The sequence below is a fragment of the Cannabis sativa genome, chromosome 1, assembly GCF_029168945.1.
Source record: "Cannabis sativa cultivar Pink pepper isolate KNU-18-1 chromosome 1, ASM2916894v1, whole genome shotgun sequence".
NCBI classification, from domain to species: Eukaryota; Viridiplantae; Streptophyta; class Magnoliopsida; order Rosales; family Cannabaceae; genus Cannabis; species Cannabis sativa.
Window position 1 is genome coordinate 23,973,564 of NC_083601.1, and position 25,284 is coordinate 23,998,847.

General features: G+C 33.9%; 1 protein-coding gene and 1 non-coding gene across 6 annotated transcripts; both read right to left on the reverse strand.

Annotated features, from left to right (window-relative positions):
* Window positions 1–550: 550 nt before the first annotated feature.
* Window positions 551–3,338, reverse strand: LOC115705573 (uncharacterized). 5 transcript variants are annotated; one of them, XM_030632944.2, is made up of 6 exons: window positions 3,214–3,338; window positions 2,624–2,806; window positions 2,370–2,502; window positions 1,626–1,746; window positions 1,448–1,484; window positions 551–1,354 (listed from the first exon to the last, which is right to left on the reverse strand). In XM_030632944.2, exons 2-6 carry the CDS (start codon window positions 2,804–2,806, stop codon window positions 1,106–1,108), a joined length of 723 nt encoding a protein of 240 aa, XP_030488804.1. In that variant the 5' UTR covers window positions 3,214–3,338; the 3' UTR covers window positions 551–1,105. The 5 variants fall into 5 exon arrangements, with proteins under 5 accessions (XP_030488804.1, XP_030488803.1, XP_030488802.1 ...); XM_030632943.2 differs by having other exon boundaries at window positions 3,193–3,312; XM_030632942.2 differs by lacking the exon at window positions 3,214–3,338 and adding an exon at window positions 2,970–3,126.
* Window positions 3,339–9,825: 6,487 nt separating this feature from the next.
* LOC115711759 (small nucleolar RNA R71) lies at window positions 9,826–9,932 on the reverse strand. The gene has a single exon (XR_004010636.2). It is a non-coding gene; the product is annotated as a small nucleolar RNA R71 (small nucleolar RNA).
* Between the last annotated feature and the right edge of the window lie 15,352 nt (window positions 9,933–25,284).

Genomic DNA, 25,284 nt, shown 5'->3' on the forward strand with positions numbered 1-25,284 from the left:
GGGACATATGTTATATCATTGGTTTATCTAAACCTCGAGATCTTATCTCATTCAAAGATGAATGGTTTGATTTGATTGGCAAAAAATATCAAATAAGATATGATTTGAAAATGAAAAAAAAAAATATATAAACAAAAAATCATCACCTTATTTTTCTTCTCTTATGTCGTTAAAAAACTGTTGGTGATTTTAGATACAACGCACTTAATAAGTTTACATAAAATAGATTTTATTGGATTCTTCTTTTTTCTATGTGTCTGTCAAAAACCAAACTCCATTACACTGACAAATTATATATATATACTTATTCTGAAAGATTAAAGCTAATGATGCAATAGTACCCGCATGCGGCTGCGGCATGCCCACTTTTGTGTTTTTGACCCTTATTATTATTATTATTATTATTATTATTATTATTATTATTATTATTTTCTTCTCTTTTTCTAATAGATACCATTGGATACCATACCAAAATCTTACGAAGCCATTAAGCTATCAAATAAATAAATAAGGACTATATATATATATTAATCTTCTAACTAAAATCCTATCTAAAAGACTTATCAATTAATCATAAATAATTAACCAACAAAAAAATTACAAGTTATTGGCCAAAGCTGTCCAAGCTTTGCCACTTTTTTCTTTACTTTTTCTCTTGTTGACCAACAAGGAATAATGTGGTTGAAAGATATAAAACCAATCTTTTGAACCACAAATATAAACAAAGGGTATATCTCCTCGGATGCTTTTTGCTTCCTAAGACATAGTACAATATGGAAATGATAATAATAATTATCTAGTTATCAGTATGCAAGGTAGAATCCAAAGCCAATATTCAGCTTCTACCTTATATGCCAATGCATAAAATTGTAATCGGTATGCAAGGTAGAATCCAAAGCCAATATTTAGCTTCTACCTTATGCCAATGCATAAAATTGTAATCGGTATGCAAGGTAGAACCTAAAGCCAATATTCAGCTTCTACCTTATGCCAATGCATAGAAATGTAAAATGAATAGGATTCTTATCCTTCTAATGCTAAACACTACTTAACGATGATGATCATAACAAAAAATAAAAAAAAAAGACTTTCCCTAGCTATTGTTCTAAAAAAGCAAACATGTGTTAGCTGAGCAAAGCTTTTGTACGTAATCCCCATACTGCTGAGGCAAATACGGGTATTGTACCATTTGAGGGTATTGCACATTGAAACCAGGGTGATGAGCTTGGCCACTCTGTGCATATTGAGCATATAAAGGGTAGAAATTAGGGTACATGGCAGCAGCTGCCCCAGAACCCCCAGAGGTTGCTACATATGGTGGATATTGTTGACCTCCATACACACCATAATAGTTCTGCAAATTCAATTTTTTTTTTCTTTTTAAGTTGTAATAATGGAATCCAATGAAAGAAAAGAATGTATGATAGGAGCATGAATTAGTATTTACCATGGGATACATGGAGTCTTGTGAATACCCGGTGTAACTGTAAATTAGCCCCCATACAAGAAATAAATGAATCAATGTTTGAAGTAAAACTGAAAAGCAGGGGGAATTTAGGAAAGAAAAAAACTAATAGTAATAATTTGAGGATTTAATGTTAATAATTATGAGCGTTTTAGCTTACCCATAAGCTGAGTAAGGAATTGAATATTGAGCAGTGGGTTGGTGAAAGTATGTTGATGTTGAGCCTTGATAAGCTGGTGGAGTCACTATTCCAGGGCTTGGTCTAAACCTTCCTGCTCCTCCTGCAGGAACAAAAAATAAGAAAAAAGAAAAAAAAATATATAATGACATCCTTTGAAGCTTGTAAGAATGGAAATGTGATAATTTTAATTAGGATTAACATAATCAATTGTCAAATATTGAATATTTAATTATGATGAGATTGAATGTTATTTTTGAATATCTAATTAAATTTGATGTTGGATGAAATATCCAATCTAATTAATTAATTAGTATTTTTATTTAATTTAAATTTTTTTTTGAAGGAAATTTAGTTTAGAAGTTGTGAGATTTTATGTTGTTCTACTTAAAAATATTTTTAATGTATACATGAAAATTATTAGGATTAAAATTTGACATTTTTTGGGGGTTGGATCAAATCCAATTTAATAAATATTAGATCTATGGATCTGATAAGAAAATACTAAAAATACTAATACTAAGTTTAAAAGATTAGATAAATCCGAAACAATTTAGTAAATATATATGAAATGTATACAAAGAATAAAACAAATCTAATCGAATATTCAAATGACTCGAATTAATTGGATTAGATCGGTTAACAAAATTTAATTATTGGATCGGATCTAGGCCTAAAACATATGATCTATCTAATTAATTAAGAGAAAGATAAGAGATTCCAGACCATGTTGAGGAGTTGGTGGACGGGTTTTCTGTGCACCAAGAGAGGCAACGTTACAGTTTGCTCTTCTTCCATCAATCACAGGAGATGGGTTTTGACATGCTCTTATGGCTGCCTCTGGATCCTTAAAAGTAACCTATGAAAATATAAGGCCAAATAAAAAAAATGAAAAAAAGAAGAAGAAAGACTCATCTTTCTTAATCACAAATACAAATACAAAAACATTATGAGAATGATGAAACATGAAATGGGCTTACAAAGCCATAGCCCTTGGATCTTCCAGTGTTTTTATCTGTAATAACAACAGCTTCTAAGATCTCTCCAAACTGTTCAAAATATCTTTTCATGGTCTCCCTTTGAGTCTCCCAAGCCAACCCTCCAACAAAGATTTTGGTAAGAGTTGTGTCACTGAATTGTCCCGGATTGTTATTACCAACCATCTGAAATTGCCTTGGTTGAGACATAGAAGAGTTGCAAAAATAAAATAAAATAAAAGATCAACTCTATATCTATAAAAAGAAAAGAATAATAATAAAAATAAATATAAAAATTATTAATAATAATATTCGTCTTCTTCTAGTTCTCTCCTCCTCCTCCTCCTACCTTCTGTCTATAACTTGTTCTTGTTCTTGTTGTTTTTTAAGAAAGAGAAAAAGAAACCATCACCCATATAAAAAATAAAAGATAATAATAATATAAATTATTATCATATATTATACACAAGTAACACAACTAATAACAATAATAATAAACCAAAGACCAGATAATATTATTATGGAAAAAAAAAAAGTAGAAGACAAAAAAAAAGCTGGTAGTGGGCACCCACGACGACAATAGTAGGCTCAACCTTGTCCAATAAAAACTCAAAGACCAAAGAGAGAGAAGAGACCAATGTTTCTTTTTATTATTATTATTAATTTTTTTCTTCTTCTCTTTGCTGTAATCAGCACTACTTTCTTTCTGGCTCTGCTATATACACACATTATATTTACAATTATATATAATACATTTGTGGGAGGTGGGTCTGATGCATAAACATTGCTTCGCTGTATTCAACCTTACATTTTATATAAAAATAAATAAATATGAAAAATCTCTCTATTGCCCTCGTCTTAATATTGTTGTCCTGAGCTCCGTTTATGGCATTTGGTGGGGACTCTCATATCATATCGTATAAAAAAGGAGACAGTAGTAATTTGTACATGTACATATACATATAGTATATATATACTGTAATCTGTACATACATATGTAGTACTCAAGCGTTGTTGTTTTCTTCAATCTTAAACAATCATAACATTTATAACCTACTTAAACTTAAATGATCGATTTGCACTCACCAGTATTTGGTGTAGGTGGTAAAATTTGAAACTATAAGTTAATTTTGGATGAAGAAGAATCCGTACTCATCTACTGATTTCGGGTTGATTTATTAGAGGGTTTAAAAGTGGTATTATATTAAATAACAAGAAAAAATACTTTTGCATAAAATTTTATAATGTATTAATTATTATGAGTGAACCATATTATTTTATATATAAATAAACTTGTATTATAATATTTAGAAAAAGTTTAAGATTAGAGATACTCTAGACTTAGAACTGCATTCAGAATTGTACTTAAACTTAAATTTGGACTCCAATCTCGAAACTAGAACTTGACCCGAACCTCACCCAAAATCGATCCCAATCCCCGGCTCTAAACCTAAACCTAGACCTAGGCCCAAGCACCGTACACTGGACCCAAATTCTGAACTCCAAACTCTAAACCAGAATTGGGATTTGGATCCCAAATCTTGGATCTAATTCCTAAGTTCGTTCGAGATTGTGATCCAAAGTTACGAGATTGGATCGAATTTATAATAAAGTTAGTATAATTTTACTAAATCTATTAATATGTTAATATAAGTGAATATCAAACATAATATTATTTTAAATAATAATAATTCAATACAATCTAATGAGCCCTAGATGTTTTTAGAAACTGCACCAACTTATTAAGAAGGGTACACTGGTCTTTCCAAAAAGAAGTAAAAGGCAACCCATTGGCTGTTGTGGAATTTTGTTGAAATTATAAGTATAATAATATAATAAAAATGTAGACATACTGATACGTTTTTTTTCAAGGGAACATAATTATGAGGTGGAAGAATTTTTTTTCTTTTTTTTTGAAGGAAGATTTCGAAGAATTATGGATGATTGTTTTAGATTAAAAAATGATAAAAGGAATAGTTAGAAGTTAGAAGGAAGAGATTAGAGGAAATGCGGGTAATTAGAGAGAATTATTGGGTTAGAGCATATGCAGCCGATATCATTTAAACACTGAAACCGAATCATTACTGTCGCTACCGCTCAACTGCTTTGGACTCTCCAATACAACGGTCAAACCTCTCCTTTTTCCTTTTATTTCTCATTCAAATCAAAGTAATTCTGTTTTTTTTTTTTTTTGAATAATCAAAGTAATTCTGTTAGTATTTTCGTGGTAGTGGCTAAAACTTTCTAAATGTATTATGCAATTGATTAGAATATTTTTTAAAAATTATTATATTGTTTTTAATATTTAGAAAGGTACTAAATATTATTAGTGCTTTTTAATATTTTTCTTTCTATTAACTACAATATCTAGTATTAGCGGTGCTTAATACTAGAAGTATTTACCATTATCTAAATGTATTACCTTGTAAATAATTAACAAGACATAGTAATAATTAGTTAATTAAAATATGTGTGATCTTATATTTAATTATGCAAATATCAATATACCATCTAACCATCTTTTGCTTATGAGGACTTATTTAGTATCTTTAGAGTTATGAGAGTGTAAAATAGAACGATATTAATATTGTTAGATTTTTTATTAATTTTTTTTTTAATATTTTGACATCTCACAATCAGTTTTTCAACCAGTTTGCACAGTATGCATATTCACAGTCGTCTATAGTATAAGGCACAGTTTAAAATCGTCGCCTATACCCTGTTATAGGCGATGGTTTTAAACCGTTAGGAAGTCCACATTAGCAACAGTTTTTAACTGTCGCCTATTTTTCCCATTTTACGACGGTCGTATAGGCAACGGTTATAGAAACTGACAGGAATACTTTAAATGACTGTTTTAAAAACGTCAGAAAAAATCATTTTTGTAGTATTAGAAATTCCTTTGTCTTTTGATGTGTGAGTGCTTACCTTCTCCCGAAGTAAGACTTTGACAAGTCTTCTTCCAATTTCCAAAGACCCTTCTCGTATTCAATGAAGTTCTTCAACCTATTCTAAGAATAGTGTAAGCACAATAAATAAAGACTAAAACCTAGCTGAACACTTTAGGTTTTCACAAAAGAAATTCTCTCCTCATAAAGATGAAAATATAAAAAATGAAACTAGAAGATGTGAGAAACATTTGTGTGCTATTTAGGTCCTATTTATAGAACATAGAAATTGTAAAGATAACCACAAATACGTTTACACAACTGTAAAAAACTTTCCTAAAAAAATCCATAATTGCAGCATCAAGTTTCTATTCTGCTGCAGCAGATCAAGACAAAACATGAAACTTTCTAAATAGGACCAAGATCACGATTTGGTCTTCAACACCTGCCAAATAAAGATTATTTCATCTACTATATACATAGCGAAAACGAGATTAACAATTAGAGAAAGCAAAAGTCAATTTTTCTAAAAATAGACAACTTTTCATAAAGAGATTTTCTTCTCTTGTATGACATGTTTGCTAAACAAAAAATAACAATTGTAAATAAAAGTTTCAAAGAAAAAGAGCAATCAAAGCCACGAAATTAACACAAGATAAACATTTTAATTCACAAATAAATTAAATAATATTTTGACAACTAAATTACCAAAAAAATGGCCTAACAATACAATCTCCCCCTTTGGCACTTTAGAAAATTAAAATATTTTTTAATTTTCAAATACTTGCAACACAAAGTTAGCAAAATCACAGAAATAAACCCCTCTTGAAAAGCACATCATTAACACAAAATACAATACTAATTTTAACAAAAGTTTAACACATAAACCAAACTTAAGTTCCCATGAAAAAAGGGTCCAGAGTTAAACACACAAACCAAAAATTGAAACTTACTACTCTCCTTTTTTGTTAATCTCAACAGACAAATAACGCAAAGATGGACTCAAAGTGTCGACTAACCTTTAAAGAAATCGTCCCTCATAGATTTTTTTTAATGGAGGTCACAAGAATCAAGAATTAAGGAGAGAATACATAGACCTATTTGAACTAATTTTGGGTTGTCACGTCACTGTCTCATTCTTTTCTTTTATATATATATACTAGGCGACAACTACATGCAAGGCACCTTGTACATATATATTTTTTGGTTTGCTTAATTATTTTATTTAAAATATTTGATTTAATAATAGAAATATTATTTCTAAATTTTATTATATATTTTATAAGATGAGATGTTTAATCATTTAAAAATATTACATGGATAATGTTCTTATTCTAATTTTTATAAAATTAGTTATATGTTATTTATAATCTAAGATGAAGATTTAACAACTTCTTCTTGTTTTACTTATTCAATAGAGTTTACATTGAAATTTTTGTATTTTGAGTCTTTATCTTCTCTTGATTAGTATAAATTTATAGTATCCAATACTTTGTTGACAATTCATTAGAAATACTTTCAATATATTTAGTCTTTTTTTAAGAAATATATTATAAAAGTTATTATTAATTAGTCCTTGCCAAACCAGAGAATTTATCTATGCAAATCTACAAGGACACAATTAGAGATTGAATCACAAGACTTTGCAAAAGTTAGCAAGTCTTGAATGGAGCTTTACTATTTATAGAGAGATGATTACAGAGTTAGTTACAAGGCTTTGATTAAGAAAAGAAATAACAGAAAAAGATGACAGCTAATACAAGTGGCACAACTAACTAACAACTAACTGTTTCAACTAACTCAGTATACTGTTTATCATCCACCCTCAAGTGAAATAGTGAGGGACACACTTTGAGCTTGTCTTTGAGGTAGTGAAAACAATCAGTTGAGAGACACTTGGTAAGGATGTCAGTTATTTGGTCAATAGATGGAACATAATGAACTTTTAATGTCTTGGCCAACAGTTGATCTCTAATAAAATGTTGATCGATTTCTATATGTTTAGACCGTGCATTAAACACAGGATTAGCTGCAAGTGATGTTGTACTTTAGTTCTCAACCCAAATGATTGGGCATGCTAGAAGAGAAACCTGAATTTCTTTGAGTAAATGGTAGATCCAGTTCACCTATGCAGCAGTATTTGTCAAAGCACGAAATTCACTCTCAGTGCTTGATCGAGCAACTACTTATTGCTTCTTAGCTGACCAGGAGATTAAATTTTCACCAAGAAATATAGCATAACCACCAGTTGATTTTATGTCCCTGTTAGGCTATTTTTAGCCTAAGTTTTGGGTCACATTTTATAGTTGTTTTTCTTCTTTATTATTATTTTTGGAATAAAATTACGCTTGTTTTCTTTGATTTCAGGTTTCTACACTTGGGATGTAGAAATTGGACAAATTTCGGAAAACAGTGATCTATAAAATAGAGAAAATTTTGAAAGAGAATAAAGCTGAAAATTCAATCCTAAATTCGACTATGTTCTGGTCATATTTTGGAAGAAGTCAAAACATAAAAGTTTTAGATCTCTTTCTTATCTTTCCAACTCATCTTGAATCAGCCCATTTGGAGTTCGTATGAGAAAGTTATGCCCATTTTACTAAAAGATGTCGAAGCTGAAAATTCCATCTCGCCGCGGCGAGATTTCCATGGCCGCGGCTAGAAAGTCTGGGCAGAAACGTGGTTTTTTGATGCACTTTTGGCCGCGGCGAGTGTCCGTACGGTCAGGGGTATTTTTGTTCGATAAACTCTAAAAATTAGTTATAAATAGAAAACTGCGATTAGAAGTCAAAGGAAGCGATTTGGAACCCTAAAACACAGCAGAGAGCGGCAGGAAGAGCAGAAGAAATCAAAGTGAAGATCCAGAATCAATCCACCAACAATTTCTTTCTTTATTCCTCTTTAATTTCTTTATGTTGAATATTGTTATAGGAATGGTTATGGATTTATTTCTGAACTAAATTTCCCATTTAGGGAGGATGATGATTGTTGTTTAATGTTTTGCCTAGTTAATGTTTAATTGCCATTCCTTCATTCTTGTTTGTGAAATTATCTTAATTTGTGTTTAATTTCATGTTTAAGATTGATCACCTTGTGCATGCTTTATGATCTCAATTCGAAATCTAAAAAATGAGAATTGAGAATGCTAAAATTTGGATAATCGATGTTCTATGTGAAACGAGAGTATTCACATGACTTATGTGACAAGTAGATTATTACCTAATGTTGATTTCATGTTAGTTTAATTAAGGAATTAATTAGATAACATGTGACTTAGAACCTAGAAGATCTGAAAAGAGCTAGGTTACTTTATAATCTGTCATTCACTTCAAGAATAGGATAGCAATTAGGCATTAACGATTTGGGTAAATAACAACAGGATTCTCCTCCCTATTATCTCATCTTGCTTAAACTCTAACTGTGTTATAAGTTTTTTGAATATCTTTAATTCTTTTAAATCAAAATTCTCTACGATTTGCCAAATAGAATTATAGGTATAGTTTAGTAGTAGTTAATCCAATTCCCTGTGGTTCGACCTCACCTGTGTGAGTTTACTACTTGATTGCGTATACTTGCGTAGTGTTTATAAATTTTAGCAACAAGTTTTTGGCGCCGTTGCCGGGGAATTGTATAAAGATTGATATTACACAAAATTATACTAACTTCTACTTTGGTTTATTTCTCTTGCTAAATTTCTAACCTGTCTCTTGCAAAGTTGCTTTTATCTATTTCAGGTATCTTGAGTGCATGCGCCGCCAAGGGCAAGCAGTTGTATTACCCGTCGACCCTGAAATCGAGAAAACTTGTAGGAGAAACAGGAGGAACAAAAGGCAAGAGAGAGTTTCAGCACCTGCTGAAACACCAGAAATCATGGCTGACAACGCTAATGCTGCGAATAATGGAGGCAACAACGGTAATAATGGAGGTGTCGTTGAAGGTCAAGCTAATGGCCGCATCTTGAGAGATTATATCCTCCCAACTCTTACGGGGGTTCAATCATGCGTTAGGCCACCGGCAGTGGATGCTAACAACTTCGAAATCAAGCCTGCCATACTACAAATGGTGGAGTCTTCAGTCCAGTTTGGTGGACTCCCTTCTGAAGACCCCAATCTGCATCTATCGAACTTCATGGAGTTATGTCAGACCTTCAAAGTCAATGGGGTTAGTGATGACGCCATCCGTTTGAGACTGTTTCCATTCTCACTGAGAGAGCGAGCCAAGAGTTGGTTGATCTCCTTGCCACCAAATTCTATAGCAACATGGACAGACTTAGCAACAAAATTTCTGTCTAAATTCTTCCCTCCAGCAAAGTCTGCAAAGCTGCAAGGAGAAATAAACAACTTCTGCCAACAAGATAATGAATCTCTCCATGAGGCTTGGGAAAGGTTTAAAGATCTGATCAGAAAGTGCCCTCATCACGGTATAGAGAAGTGGATGCTGGTTCACAATTTCTACAACGGGTTGGTTGGTAACACTAGAACTCTGATAGATGCGGCAACTGGTGGAGCTCTTATGAGAAAGAGTGCTAATGAGGCTTACGATCTATTGGAGTAGATGGCTCTAAACAATCAGCAGTGGCTAACTGAAAGGAGTCAAACTAAGAAAGTAGCTGGTGTGCTAGAGGTTGATGCCATCACAAAGTTGACAGCTCAGGTTGAGGCCTTGACAAAGCTGATTGCAGGGCAAGCTAAACAAGCCCAAGTTATTTGTGAGATATGTGGAGGCAACCATCACTTTTTAGATTGTCAAGTAGATGTGGATAATTTGCCAATGGATCAAGCAAAAGCCATTGGGAACTACTCCCAAAATAATAATTATGGGCACAACCAACAGGGGTTCTACCAGCAGAGAAATCAGCCCCAACAAAACCAACAACAAAGTCCTAGTGGAAGCTCCAATATCCAAGCTGATTTATTGCTCCAATTCATGATGGAGACTAGAGCCTCTATTAAAACTCTAGAAACTCAGATGGAACAATTGGCTACTCAAGTGGCAAAACAAGCTCAAGAAAATTCACCTAGCACTAGTGAGGCAAAAGGAAAAGAGCAATGTAAAGCAATTTCCTTGAGGAGTGGAAAGAGTTATGAAGGACCTAGTGGCAAGCAACCAGTTGAAGATGGGGTTCAGGATCAATAGGCACAGACACAGGCACCAAAGGAAAAGAAAGCTACTGATAGCCCTGCACCACCACAACAGTCTCCACCAATCAGTATTGATCATCATGTGAAGATACCTTATCCTCAGAGACTCCGAAAGACCAATCTAGACAAGCAGTTTACAAAATTTCTAGAGGTCTTCAAAAGACTACACATCAACATTCCTTTTGCTGAAGCCTTGGAACAAATGCCCCGTTATGTGAAGTTCATGAAGGAGATATTGTCTAAGAAGAGAAAAATGGAAGACTATGAAACAGTGGCATTAACTGAGGACTGTAGCGCCATTTTGCAAAAGAAACTACCGCCCAAGCTTAAAGATCTGGGTAGTTTCAATATTCCATGCTCTATAGGGGGTTCAGTGGAAACTAAAGCTCTATGTGATCTGGGAGCAAGCATTAATCTAATGCCATTGTCTGTCTTCAAAAGGCTAGGATTGGGAAAAGCAAAGCCTACAACAGTGACTCTACAACTGGCAGATCGTTCTTTGACTCATCCTCGTGGGATAATTGAAGATGTACTGGTGAAGGTTGGTAAGTTTATCTTCCCTGTTGATTTCCTAATTCTTGATATGAAGGAAGATTCAACTATTCCCATTATTTTGGGAAGACCATTCTTAGCCACGGGCCGAGCATTAATAGATTTTCAAAAGGGGGAGTTAAAGTTGCGAGTGCAAGATGAAGAGGTCAGTTTTAATGTTTTTACCCCAACCGACATTCCTACCTGTTGCAAGATTGAGATGGTGAAAGGTTCTTTTGTTAAAGCTGATAAGAAGAAAGCAAAGCCTAAAGAGCGACTTCGAACGATTCAGCGTCGTTGGAAAAGATTGATGTGTGGTAGTTCTGAAGGTGATCTTACTCTTGTGCAAAACTCTGAAATCAACACTATTGGTGGTAAATTTTCTTCATTTAGTACGAGGGCTCTTTTGGATGAAAAGGGTCCACCAAACTCCTTCTAATGGGGCTCAGGTAAGTTTCTCTCAACACAGTTTTATTTTCACACATTGGGGACAATGTGCATCTTTAGTTTGGGGGGAGAGACTTAATTTTTTTCTTTCAGTTTATTTCAGTTTTTTTTTTTTTTCAGTTTTTTTTTTTTCGTTTAGTTAGTTTTTTTTAGTGTCGTGTGTTGATATCTGAGCTGGAATATTGATTGAACTACTGTTATTCACTTGTGCAATTTATTAAAATCTTAATTGTGTGCTTGACTCATAACTTTTTGATTTAAATTGGATGTGTATTAGAAGGTTGTTCATGTAGATGTAAAACATTTATTTTTGACGCATATTACTTGTGTTCTAGTTGGATTGTGGAATGTTGGCTTGACATGGAATAGAATTTGTTTGACATACTCTCTTGAAGCGAAATTCTTGTTGATTTTTGTTTGGAATGTGATTTAGGAAAGTTTTCTTTGGATCGATTGAGCCTTTCAAGCCTACCTAAAAAGTTTTATCCTTAGTATACCCAAAGTTGAGCCTTAGCCTATTTCAAAAAAAAAAAAAAAAATTACCACTTAACTAAGCTTAATTTGTTATCTTTAACTACTTTCATTCTCAACGTACCTTATTATGCCATAAGTTTTTAATCAAGTTTGGGGGGAATGAGGTGTTGTAAGTGGGGAATAATTTTGAAAGTAAGAGATTGAAAAAAAAAAATAATAGCTGTTATGTGTTGTGCCTCTATTGTAAAAAGAAAGAAGACAAAAGAGAAAAAAAAAAAGAAAATGTGATAATTTCTTCTTGAGAATCAATTGTGAACAATGGGGTAGGCACATAGGAAAAAAATATGCAATCTCTTACTATCTTCTTTGGGGTATATGAAAAAGAAAAAAATACGTGGGTGCTTGTTTGGTATAATTGTGCTTATGGTATAATGTAGCTTAAATGACTTTTTTATCTACCCATTTACCTAAGCCATGCTAATATAACCGAAAAAGACCTATTCATTCCGAGCAAAAATTATAAATATTAGTGGAGAGAGGTATGTCATCCAAACTTATTGAACATGGGTTAGGGGAATGTCGAAAAGTGTAGAATGGTTGTGATATGAATGTCAAATGCAATGTTTTGTGTCTGTATGAATTGCTTACTTCTAAATGGTGCATCCAAGTTAGTTCTTAGAGTTATTGAGTTGAAATTCTGGTTATTGATTTGCTTGAAGTTGTGCAGGTGGTAGTGGTAGTTCAATCATTGGAAGGTTTAGTTATCTATTGCATTGTTTTTTTTTTTAGTTTAGTTGAGTTTTAGCTTTACTCGGGGGCGAGTAAAGATTCAGTTTGGGGGAATTTGTTAGGCTATTTTTAGCCTAAGTTTTGGGTCACATTTTATAGTTGTTTTTCTTCTTTATTATTATTTTTGGAATATAATTACGCTTGTTTTCTTTGATTTCAGGTTTCTACACATGGGATGTAGAAATTGGACAAATTTCGGAAAACAGTGATCTATAAAATAGAGAAAATTTTGAAAGAGAATAAAGCTGAAAATTCAAGCCTGAATTCGACTATGTTCTGGTCATATTTTGGAAGAAGTCAAAACATAAAAGTTTTAGATCTCTTTCTTATCTTTCCAACGCATCTTGAATCAGCCCATTTGGAGTTTGTATGAGAAAGTTATGCCCATTTTACTAAAAGATGTCGAAGCTGAAAATTCCATCTCGCCGCGGCGAGATTTCCATGGCCGCGGCTAGAAAGTCTGGGCAAAAACGTGGACTTTTGATGCACTTTTGGCCACGGCGAGACCACTTTTGGCCGCGGCGAGCGTCCGTACGGTCAGGGGTATTTTTGTCCGATAAACTCTAAAAATTAGTTATAAATAGAAAACTGCGATTAGAAGTCAAAGGAAGCGATTTGGAACCCTAAAACACAGCAGAGAGCGGCAGGAAGAGCAGAAGAAATCAAAGTGAAGATCCAGAATCAATCCACCAACAGTTTCTTTCTTTATTCCTCTTTAATTTCTTTATGTTGAATATTGTTATAGGAATGGTTATGGATTTATTTCTGAACTAAATTTCCCATTTAGGGAGGATGATGATTGTTGTTTAATGTTTTGCCTAGTTAATGTTTAATTGCCATTCCTTCATTCTTGTTTGTGAAATTATCTTAATTTGTGTTTAATTTCATGTTTAAGATTGATCACCTTGTGCATGCTTTATGATCTCAATTCAAAATCTGAAAAAGTGAGAATTGAGAATGCTAAAATTTGGATAATCGATGTTCTATGTGAAACGAGAGTATTCACATGACTTATGTGACAAGTAGATTATTACCTAATGTTGATTTCATGTTAGTTTAATTAAGGAATTAATTAGATAACATGTGACTTAGAACCTAGAAGATCTGAAAAGAGCTAGGTTACTTTATAATCTGTCATTCACTTCAAGAATAGGATAGCAATTAGGCATTAACGATTTGGGTAAATAACAACAGGATTCTCCTCCCTATTATCTCATCTTGCTTAAACTCTAACTGTGTTATAAGTTTTTTGAATATCTTTAATTCTTTTAAATCAAAATTCTCTACGATTTGCCAAATAGAATTATAGGTATAGTTTAGTAGTAGTTAATCCAATTCCCTGTGGTTCGACCTCACCTGTGTGAGTTTACTACTTGATTGCGTATACTTGTGAGTGTTTATAAATTTTAGCAACAGTCCCAGTCAGCATCTAAGTAAGCTTGGAGATCCATTCTTGCAGTTGGTTGTATGAACATTCCCTCATGAATTATATCCTTCAAATACCTAAATAACCTTTTCCAGGCATCCCGATGTGTGGTTTTAGGAGAATGGAAGAATTGACTTAGCTTATTAAAGACAATTTGTGAGTTGAACTTGTGGGGCTAGGACTTAGTTTTGCTCCATCCATTTTGATTTTGCTGAGTAGTTCAGCTATGTATTTGGATTGGGATAAGTGCATATATTCCAGGTTTGTTTCTTTGAATTTCCACGCCCAAAATGTAGTGAAGGGGCCCCAGATCTTTGACATTAAACTCATTGTTGAGATCTCGAATGAGACTTGATATTAAGGACTTATTAGGACTTGTAACCAATATGTCATCAACATATACAAGTAATAGAATTTGCTTGTCACCAGATCCTGAAAAGAACTGTGAGTTATTTGATCGAGAACAGGTAAAACCTTTACTACCAAGTGTTGATTTGAGTTTTTCATTCCAAGCTCTAGGAGCTTGTTTAAGGCCATAAATGGTTTTGTTCAATTTGCACACATGTGTAGGGTACTCAAGATTAATAAAACCAGGTGGCTGATTCATAAAGACTGATTCTTTGAGTGTGCCATTGAGAAATGCATTGGAGACATCAAGCTGAGTGATGTCCCAATTGTGTAAAATAGCCAAGGTTAGCAGTGTCCTCACAGTAGTTGGCTTAACTACAAGACTAAAAGTTTCTATGTAGTCTATCCCTAGAGTTTGAGAATACCCTTTTGCCACTAGTCTAGATTTGAATTTGTCTATTGAGCCATCATGTAATATCCCGAAAAATTATTATGATAATTAATTGGATATATTTTATTGAATATGTAATAGAATTAATGTTAGGGTAAGATTGTGATCTTACTTAGGCTAATTGTGTGATAATTAGAGAAAAATTAATATGTGAATAAATAAAGCGTAATTTATTAATTACGGAGATTTTATTAGATTAAGTGGGTATAGTAAATACCATTTTTGAAATAAAATATTTTCAAGCCCGGCGACTGTGGGAACTCGACGGAGTGGTCAAAGATGTCACGACAAAATAAAATGGATTCATTTGGAAATATACTGGACTAATTTAGAGTTCTAAGTTATTGATTTGGTTATTCTATAGCTTAAGTTTTAGGAAGAGGGGTAAAAACCCTAATTTGTTTTTATGTGGTTTTCTAGTAGGTGTGGGCTGATTAATAACTTGGGTTTTATTTATGTTCCTTAAATTTCAATCAGTTCTTAGAAAGTTTGATCAAGAATTGAAGTTCTCTAAGTTGAGGGGTAAGTTCTCTAGCTTTTCTTAATTGATTTTCTTGATGTATGAATTGAGTTTTGGGTTAGGTTTTATAGATTTCAGAACTGTGGTGTTAAATTAATTTTAGATTGTGTTTATAGGATTGAATTAGGGAATCCTTGTGCATAGGTTATGTGATTGTTGTGGCTGTTAGAATTAGAGTTGGAATTTTGGTTTAAGAACTTGATTTTTGGTTCTAACATGGTGTTTTGCATAATTTGATGAATTGTGGTGAATTGATGATTTGAATACCTTATTTTTATGTTATTGAACTGTTCTGTGAAGTTTGGGAACAATTGGTTAGGTTTGGAGCAAGTTTTGGGACTTTAAAAATCTGAAATTTTCGAGTTTCTGCAGTAGTGAACCGAAATTCTGGATGGTCAATTTTTAGGAATCGTCGATTTTTGTATTTTAGCCATAACTTTTCACTCGGTAGTCCGTTTTAGACATTCTATATACAGTTTCGAAGCTTATGAAGAGCTCTACCGTATGAGTCATAGATTAGAGCCAAAAGATGTATTTTGTTTTAGGGTATTTTCACCATAAGATTCGATAGAAAACCCTAGGTTATTTTATACAAGTTTTAGACAGTATTTTGGAATAGACCCTTATTGATTTACTTTTGTCGTGACATTGGAACCAAGATCGTCGAGCATCGTTCCACTCAGGCCAGCTCGCATACCTGACTTTGGACTTGAGGTAAGAAAAGTATTAAGCACTGTTTATGGTTAATGATATGATTGTTATAGTCTCGATTATGATCGAGATCCCGATATGTATTTGTTGTGACTCGATTATAATCGAGAATAATGATATATAATTGTTATGACTCGACCGTGATTAAGGTGATGATAAGGGATGATTATTATCGTTTGTGACTCGAGTATAATCGAGATAATGATGAGAAATGATTATTATCGTTTGTGACTCGATTATGATCGAGGGGAAGGACAATTATTACCGTTATTGTGAATAAAAAAAGATACGGTCATTACTGTTATGAGTAATTACTCCTGAAACTGCGGATAAGTTTTTTACTTATCGTTCACTGTATCAGGCAACGATAGTGACATACGTAGCTCGTGGTTAACGAGTGGTAGAGGTACTTTATGAAGTACCCAGATTGTGTGATTACAATATTATGAAATTGATGAAGCATGTTATTATGTGATGAGTGATAATCAAATATGTTTTGTTATAGTGTGACTATACGAATTTTATACTACTTATGAATTTAGTCACTTTTCTTGCAGAGTCTCAATGACTAACAGGAGGTAAGAATACATGTTTATAGGAATGTAAGATTAGAGTGCTTTATGAAGCACTGAGATTATATGGTTATGGTAATATATGAATTAGTGTGCTTTATGAAGCACTGAAAGTGAGTGTTTATAATGATGTATGATTAGGGTGCTTTATGAAACACTGAGATTGTTGATTATGAATAGCTATAAATATTCTTTATTATGTAATAAGTGTGCTTGCATAAACATTAAGTTGTATATGTACATTGAATATGTATGACCTATTGGTACGAATACTATATTGTAATGAAATATGCTAGCACTTTCCATGATGTCTAATTAGTAGCTTTTCTTGCTGAGTCATTGTGACTCACGGGTGCTTCATGGTGCAGGTAAAAAAGTTAGAAGCTGCGTTCGACCATGAGTCAAAGGTCTCCGAGCAATGTACATATCAGTCGTGGTGTCTTAGCATTCGGGAAGCAGGATCGACTTCTTTTCTATGTTTGGAAATGTAACTTTAATTTTTGTAATAGTGATTTTGTAACCTATTGTAAAAGAATTTTATAAACAGGGGATCCCCGTATTATGGTGTAATAAGTATGAAAGTTTTATTTCAACTTAATCAAAAAGTTTTTAATTAAACCACACTTTTTCCAAACTAATAGATTAGAAAGAAATAAGTTTGTAAAAGCACACATGTGGCGTCCCTGAGGGTCAGGACATTACAACATGGTATCAGAACGACCAAGGTTTAATGATCCTGAAGACTGGCTCGATATGTACATTGGCTGCAAAGACTCGTTCGACTCATGGCTTAGTAAGTGTTAATTGTTAGTTGATTAATAGACTATTTATTGATTGTTTGAATTGCCTGCTTATTTGAAATGTGTAAGCTGTTAGAGAAACATGATAAGTTATGATAAAATTGTTATATATGTTTATGTATATGTGGTAATACATATTAGCATTTATTCTGGTTTGAAAGATGTTAATGATGGAAAGAAATGGTCGCGAGTGTACTGGAAGATGTACCTGGACCGATCTAGTAAGAATAATGGCGAGCTTACCAGGCTCGGAGGTTGTAGTATGAGTACGAATTTTCCACTACCATAAGACTAGGAGCAAATGTATGCCATGAGGTAAGAGATTACCTGAGTGGCAAGGTTGTAGAACTTACATAGTTGATCCCGTGCAGCGTGGTGATGGAGGATGACACTAAGATGGATCGATTGGTAAAGTTTTGTTTTAATGAAGCGGCTGCTAAGGCCGCTAGGAAGACTTTAATGTGGAACAAGTATATCACTTAGAATGTGGATATAGTGGCTAAACAGCTAAAAGTTGTCTGACCTTATGCGCAGGTGGTTGAGCTAACCCTTTCTGCTAAGGGTGCAAGAACTAGATCACAAAAGAAATAATATAAGGAGAGATTTATGAAAGTAAATGTCCAATGTTGGATCAGGTAAAGGGTGTTAACCCTAATGAACTCAAGGGAAAAATATTAATAACCCACCAGTTATGGGTTTTAGTAGGAGAATTTAAGGTACTGTTGGGGATTGGATTGACCAGTAAAGTATAGTGCAAACATCGATTGTGAAAGAAAGGTGGCAATTATTGATACAAAAAGGTGAGGACCCATTTGTGTTCTTGGGCTAGGTTTAAAGGTCCCAAAATCCATTAATCACGATATTTAAGGTAGAAGGTTTATTATGGGATGGATGTACCAACCTTTCAGTTAGTGTGATAAATATTACAAAGGGAACATCGGTGGGACAGAGACAAAATCTTGTGGTCCAAGGGTTTCTAGATGCCTTTTCAGAAGAGCCACCAAGGTTATTGATAAAGCAGGAAATTGACTCTTAATTGAGTTGATATTGGGGGTAAAACCTGTATCTAAAGTTCTGAATTGGATGGTAACTGTAGAATTGAAAGGGTAAAGATTTCGTTGTAGGAAATGTTAGGCTTGAAATTGCTAGTTTGAGTATTTTATTCTAGAGTACGCTAGTTTTATTTGTGAGGAAGAAGGACGAAACTTTATGAGTGTGTAATGACTGCTGGGAGATTAAATCAATTAACGGTGAAGAATAAGTATCCTTGTCAAGGATAGATGCTATTGAACAATTTTAAGGCAGGATTGTCTTCTCTAGGATCGGTCTTCAATCTGGTTATTTCCAGTTGAAGACTCGAAAGAATGATATTCCCAAAATAGTTTTTCGTATCGATGACTCTGTAGTTGTCCTCATTAATGGTATTATGATTTCTTTCGATTCAAAGGAGACATATGAGAGACATCTTTATATAGTGCTGTAATATTTCTAGAAGCATAAGTTTTATGCTAAATATAAGAAACGCGAGTTTTGTTGACCCCAACTTTACTCTAAAGGTTAGAGATTTTCTGGAACTAACAGGATGCTATAGAATATTTGTTGAGGGTTGTCTACGCCCTTAGTAGAATTAAATCGAAGGAATTGAAATGGAGGTTAACCATTACACTAATGTTAACATTGCCAGTCAGTGAGGAGAAATTATGATTCGATGTGATACTTCTAAACAAGGATTAAATTGTATTTTGACACAGTCCAGGAGAGTTATTGCATGTGCTTCTAAACGATTGAAGAAATGTGAATAATAGTATTCCAATTATGATATTAAATTGATAGCAGTGGCTTCTGCCTTGGGAATTTAGCGCTTTTACCTGTTTGGCAAAAGCACGAAGTTTATACGAATCATAAGAGCCTCAATATTTTATCATTTGGAAAGATTTAATTAGGAGGCATTGACGATGGTTAAAGCTGATTGAAGATTATAACAGTGTGATTCCCTACCTTTTTGGGAAGAAAATTAGTTGTGGATACTTTAAACCAAAGAGGTCTAGGATAAGTTTGGAAACGAAAAGATCTCACCAAAGGTTGCTAGAAATGTAACCAGAATAGGGATTGAGTTCATAATAGGAGAACTTGTTAATATTACATTGTAGTTTAATATGTTGGAAAGAAATAAAGTGGCCCAGCAGAGTGACTCTGAACTTTAGAAGTACAAGGAAAGGCTTGGAACCGGATTGGAAAATGACTTTTTAATTTCGTTTAAAGGAATTTTATGATATAAAGACAAGGTTGGTGTATCAGTCAGATAAGGATATTAAATAGGAGGTTCTAAATGAATTTTATACTACACCATACTCTTTATACTCGGGAGTAACTAAGATATATAAGATCAATACAGTATCTTTATCATAGTGGAATATATTTATGGCAGATTAGTGTGCTAATCTATTTGTCAAGGAAATAGTTCGACCCTGTGATGCTCTGAAAGTAATTATCTCAGATTGAGATTTAAAATTTATATCCAAATCCTGAGAGTCTGTAACGAGTATGTATAATAGATTTGAAGGTTCTTGAAATAAGCATCTCCCTCTGATTAAGTTTTCATACAATAATAGTTATCAGAGTACTGTTGATGTGGCACCGTACAAAATGTTTTAGGAAAAGGAAATATCGTTCACTTATTCATTGGAATAAAGTTAGTGGACCTATTATGGTCGACCATTTTGGAATAAAGTAAGCCTAGTTTCTATAATATGACGATGTTTCCTTTCAGCTCGACCATTTTGTTCATGGTCATGGGCAAGGATGTTGAAAATGGACTCCATGTTAAGTTAGAAAGGAAGCTAGAGACCTATATTCACCTCCCCAATCTGATTGAACAGGCTTAATAGGGAGATCATCAAATTCTTTTTCAGCAAGAACTTTAAACTGTAGAAAGGTTCTATAGGCTTGAGATTTTGCAGACAACGAAAAGATCCATGTAAATTTGCAAAAATCGTCTATGAAATGAATGTAGTACCTATGCCTTTCTTTAGATGCTATATGAGATGGTCCCCACAAGTCTGTGTGGACCAATTCTAAAGGTTGAGAGGCCCTAGACTCAGAGATAGAAGATGGTAGTTTATGGCTTTTGCCTTTTTTGCCTACAAAACTTTAGGTTTCTTAGGTTGCTTGGAATATGTAAGGTAGCTAGAATCTTAGCTAAGATTTCAGGAGCAGGATGGCCAAGTTTTGAGTGCCATAAATTTATATCAAATTTTTGAGCAAGAAATAATGCAGAATTATGAGCAATAGACAATGTACAAACATTATTTTTATTAATTGGTAAACCAGTACAAGAGGAAGAGACTGTATTAATAGTACTCTTATTATATTAAGATGAACTAAAAATAGAAGGTTGTACAAATTCTTGATTGTTTGCAGATGAAACAGTACAACTTGACTTAGAGTTTGATTGCTTGGTGACTAGATGACACTCAAGCTGAACCTTAGAAGGGAAAGAACTGTGAGACAACATGTAGAGACCATTTTTAAGCCTCTTCTTGAGTAGCACTCTCCTTGTGATTTTGGCCTTAACAAACTAATATTTGGAGTGAAATTCTAAGAAAACATTATTTTCTGCTGTTAACTTAAAGACACTAATAAGATTTTTAGTTATAGTGGGAACTTTAAGGACATTATTTAAATGTAAAGATGAATTAGAAAAGGGGATTGAATAGTTACCAATATGACTAATAGCGAGTCTTTGCCATTTCCAACAGTAAGAGTATCAGAACCTAAATATGGAATTTTAGATTCAAGATGTTCCATGCCCTGTGCTATATGATTGGTTGCACCTGTGTTAGCATACCAATCATAATCTTCCACAAACTCTAGTAATGCTGAACTAGAGTAAACCTATTAATCATCTTGCTCATCAATTTAAGCAAGAAAGACCTTAAAGTCATTAATCTTGAGTGTGACAAAGGCTTTGTCGAATCTGTAATGACAGACATCATCCGTGTGTCCATCTTTGTGACAAACTTGACAGAGTAATCGTGGAATTGATGGATTGCCTTTACCATAGGGATGACCCTGAGCACGATTGTTGGAAGGATACCCACGACCTTGATTTGCTTATGTGCAATAGCCATTTCTTGTGTTGGATCTTGTATTGTGGATACTAAGATTTGTTGAGATGTTGGAATTAGAGTCTCCAATAGAGTAATATCTTCCAAGCCTGCTTACATAGGTTAACAATAAAGATTTTATAGATTCTAATGAAAGATTATCCACAAACTTGTAACATGAACAACCACAATATCATACTCAGGTCCCAATGTGTTAAGCATGTGCATTATGAGATCACTGTTATCAAGAGGATGACCAGCCGTGGACAAAGAATCAGCAAGAAGTTTCACTTTGTCACAGTAATCAGAGATTGAAAGATTACCTTTCCTAATTTTTGAGATCTGAGATTTGATTTGATGCAATCTAGCCTTGGACTGACTGACAAATTTTTGCTCCAGGGCACGCTAAGCGTCGAAGGAGGAGTTATACTGAGCCAGAGATCCAAGAATCGTCTCTGACATTGAAGATCGAAGACAACTCAGTAAGAATTGATCTTTTCGTTGCTAGGTGGTGAATTCTGGATTGACAACTCCATTGACGGAGTTCGAACAGGGACAACACTATTGAGAAGAATGTCATCAAGGCCATGCCCAATGACAGTGGGAATTACTTGCGATTTCCATGCAAGAAAGTTGGTTCGATCTAATCGAATAATAAGAGATGAATTCAGAGAATTCTGAAATGGATTCCATTACTGAATTGGCAGAGCATCCGGAGTTACAGCAACAAAGGTTTGAGCAATAGGTTTAGGGTGACGAGGATTCATGATCGACGTTGGTCAAAGCGCTTCCTGATATCATGTAAAACCAGAAAACTAATTTATGCAAATCTACAAGGACACAGTTAGAGATTGAATCACAAGACTTTGAAAAAGTTAGCAAGTCTTGAATGGAGCTTTACTATTTATAGAGAGATGCTTACAGAGTTAGTTACAAGGCTTTGATCAAGAAAAGAAATAATAGAAAAACATGACAGCTAATACAAGTGGCACAACTAACTGTTTCAAGTAACTCAGTACACTGTTTATCAGTCCTCAATTATTAATTATTTTTTTTTTTTTTTGAATAGAAGGTGAAACTTCATTAACTTATAATAGCCAAATCGGCCATTATAGAAGAATGTACAGCATTAGGGATATTGCTGACATTAAAGATGCAATCAGACCAATAACAAGAACCGCGAGCAAGACAATGAGCGGTTTTGTTAGCAGATCGCGACACAAATGTAACAGACACATCACACAAACAATCTAACAAACGTTTACAATCGGAAATTAACAAACCAAAAACAGAAGGCATAAAAACTGAACTAGAAAGAGCTTGAACTGACACAAGGGAATCGGTTTCAACAACTACATTAGACCATTGTTTACCCTTGATCCAGCTCAAAGCTTCCTTGATCCCAAAAGCTTCCACAGTTGTCGATTGAACATTCCCCACCCTTAGAATAGTAGATGCTTCAATCAACTGACCATTACTATCTCGAGCTACTATTCCAACACCATACGATCCCGTACTTTGAAAAATTACACCGTCAACATTCACCTTGATTTTATTAGCTTCGGGTTGAGACCAATGCTCCTCCTTGTGATGATTATTTTTGGACACCATCAAGGGTTCAAACCGATTGGACTGAGCATAACACCATTGATCAAGGACTGAACGTGCATGGGAAACAACTTCAGCAGCTGTACGGGTCTTGTTCTTCCAAAGTAGCTCATTTCTAGCTTTCCAAATGGACCAAGCCACCATAGAACCTTCCTCAACCATTCCTACCCGACCTCTGTGCAGCAGGGACTCGAACCAGAGAGAGAAATCTGATCCGACAGCAGCAGTAGCAGTGCACACGGCCGCCCGATTCCAGCAGCTTTGTGCGAATTGACACTCAAGAAGAACATGGCTGATGGATTCAGCACTAGAGTGACAGAAAACACAAGCAGCAGGGACATCCACATGCTTCGTTTGGAGCTGCGTTCGAGTAGGCAAACATTGAGTGAGAGCCTTCCACATAAAATGCAGAACTTTAGGTGGAATCTTGATTTTCCAAAGCCTTTTCCACACTAAATCCTCCATTTCATGACCCCAATTACCTTTATCCATTTGAATAGCCTTGTATGCACTCTTCACTGTGTAAAAACCTGAGTGCTCATGTTTCCAATAATAATTATCACCCCTTCCAACATTAATTGGAGTACTCATAATAACAGAAGCATCTCTTTGGTTAAATAAATCCCTCACCAATTCAACATCCCAACATTGACCATTTGGGCTCATTAATTGGCGCACTCTGCTATGTGCAAGAACAGGGTGAGTAGATGTAACAAACGGATTGATATCATCAGCTAACCATGGGATATTCAGTACTTCAATATCTCCCACTCCCACTCTGATTTTTGCACCAGCAAGAATTAAACTCTGAGATTCATGAATGCTACGCCATATGTAACTCGGGTTGGCACCAAGAGGAGCACTTAACATTGAGCTATGAGGATAGTAGCGAGCCTTGTACACACGACTAACCAGCGTATCAGCCCCTTGTAGCAGCCGCCAAGCTTGTTTTCCAAGAAGTGACAGATTGTAATCCCGGAGATTGCGAAAACCAAGGCCTCCAATACTCTTGTGACGACTCAAACGGCTCCACTTCATCCAAGTTATACCACGCGACTGTTGGCTCAATTATTAATTATTTTAGTATATATAAATAAATATAGCGTACCTTTTTAGAATATTCTATTATTTTAAAAAGAAAGGAAATACCATTCCAATGTAAGAATTAATTTTTTTATGTATTTTAAATTTTATTCCATTCCTATTCTCATTCCCGTTCCTATTTCTATATTTTTATTCTTCCCAACCAAATGTCACCTTATATAAGATATATTCTGTTAAAAAAACACAACAAAAAATGTTATATAGATATTTATATATATAGGTAAGATATATTGATATATTGCTAAAAAAAGGTATTATTTCACAAAAACGTAAAAACAACAAAAAATTTACAAAAATACAGTTTCACAGAATTTTAAGTATTTTTACGATTTTTTTTATTTTATTTATAGAAAATACGGTCTTTTTATGTTGTAATCTTGCTAATTTGTTGTTGATTTTTTGTTATCTGTATGTTATTTTTTTGTTGTTATTTTCATGTTACTTTTATGTAGTTTTCTTGTTGATTTTATGTTGTTTTTGTGTTATTTTTTTTTGAAAAACCGTAAAAATATAAAAAAAATATTTTTGAACTAAAAAATGTAAATATTTTAAAAAAATAGTGCCTTATGTAATTATTAAAAAAACAAAAAAAAAAGGGGCTCGGACAGCCTCATTGATAAAAGACAACAACAAGTGACGATGACAATAAAAGCCCAATTGAATGGATACAAAATAGTCCAACCACAAAACTTGGAGATTGGGTGGATGGGCTCATAACGAAATTGCTTCGTTTTTTCCTTGTAAATGT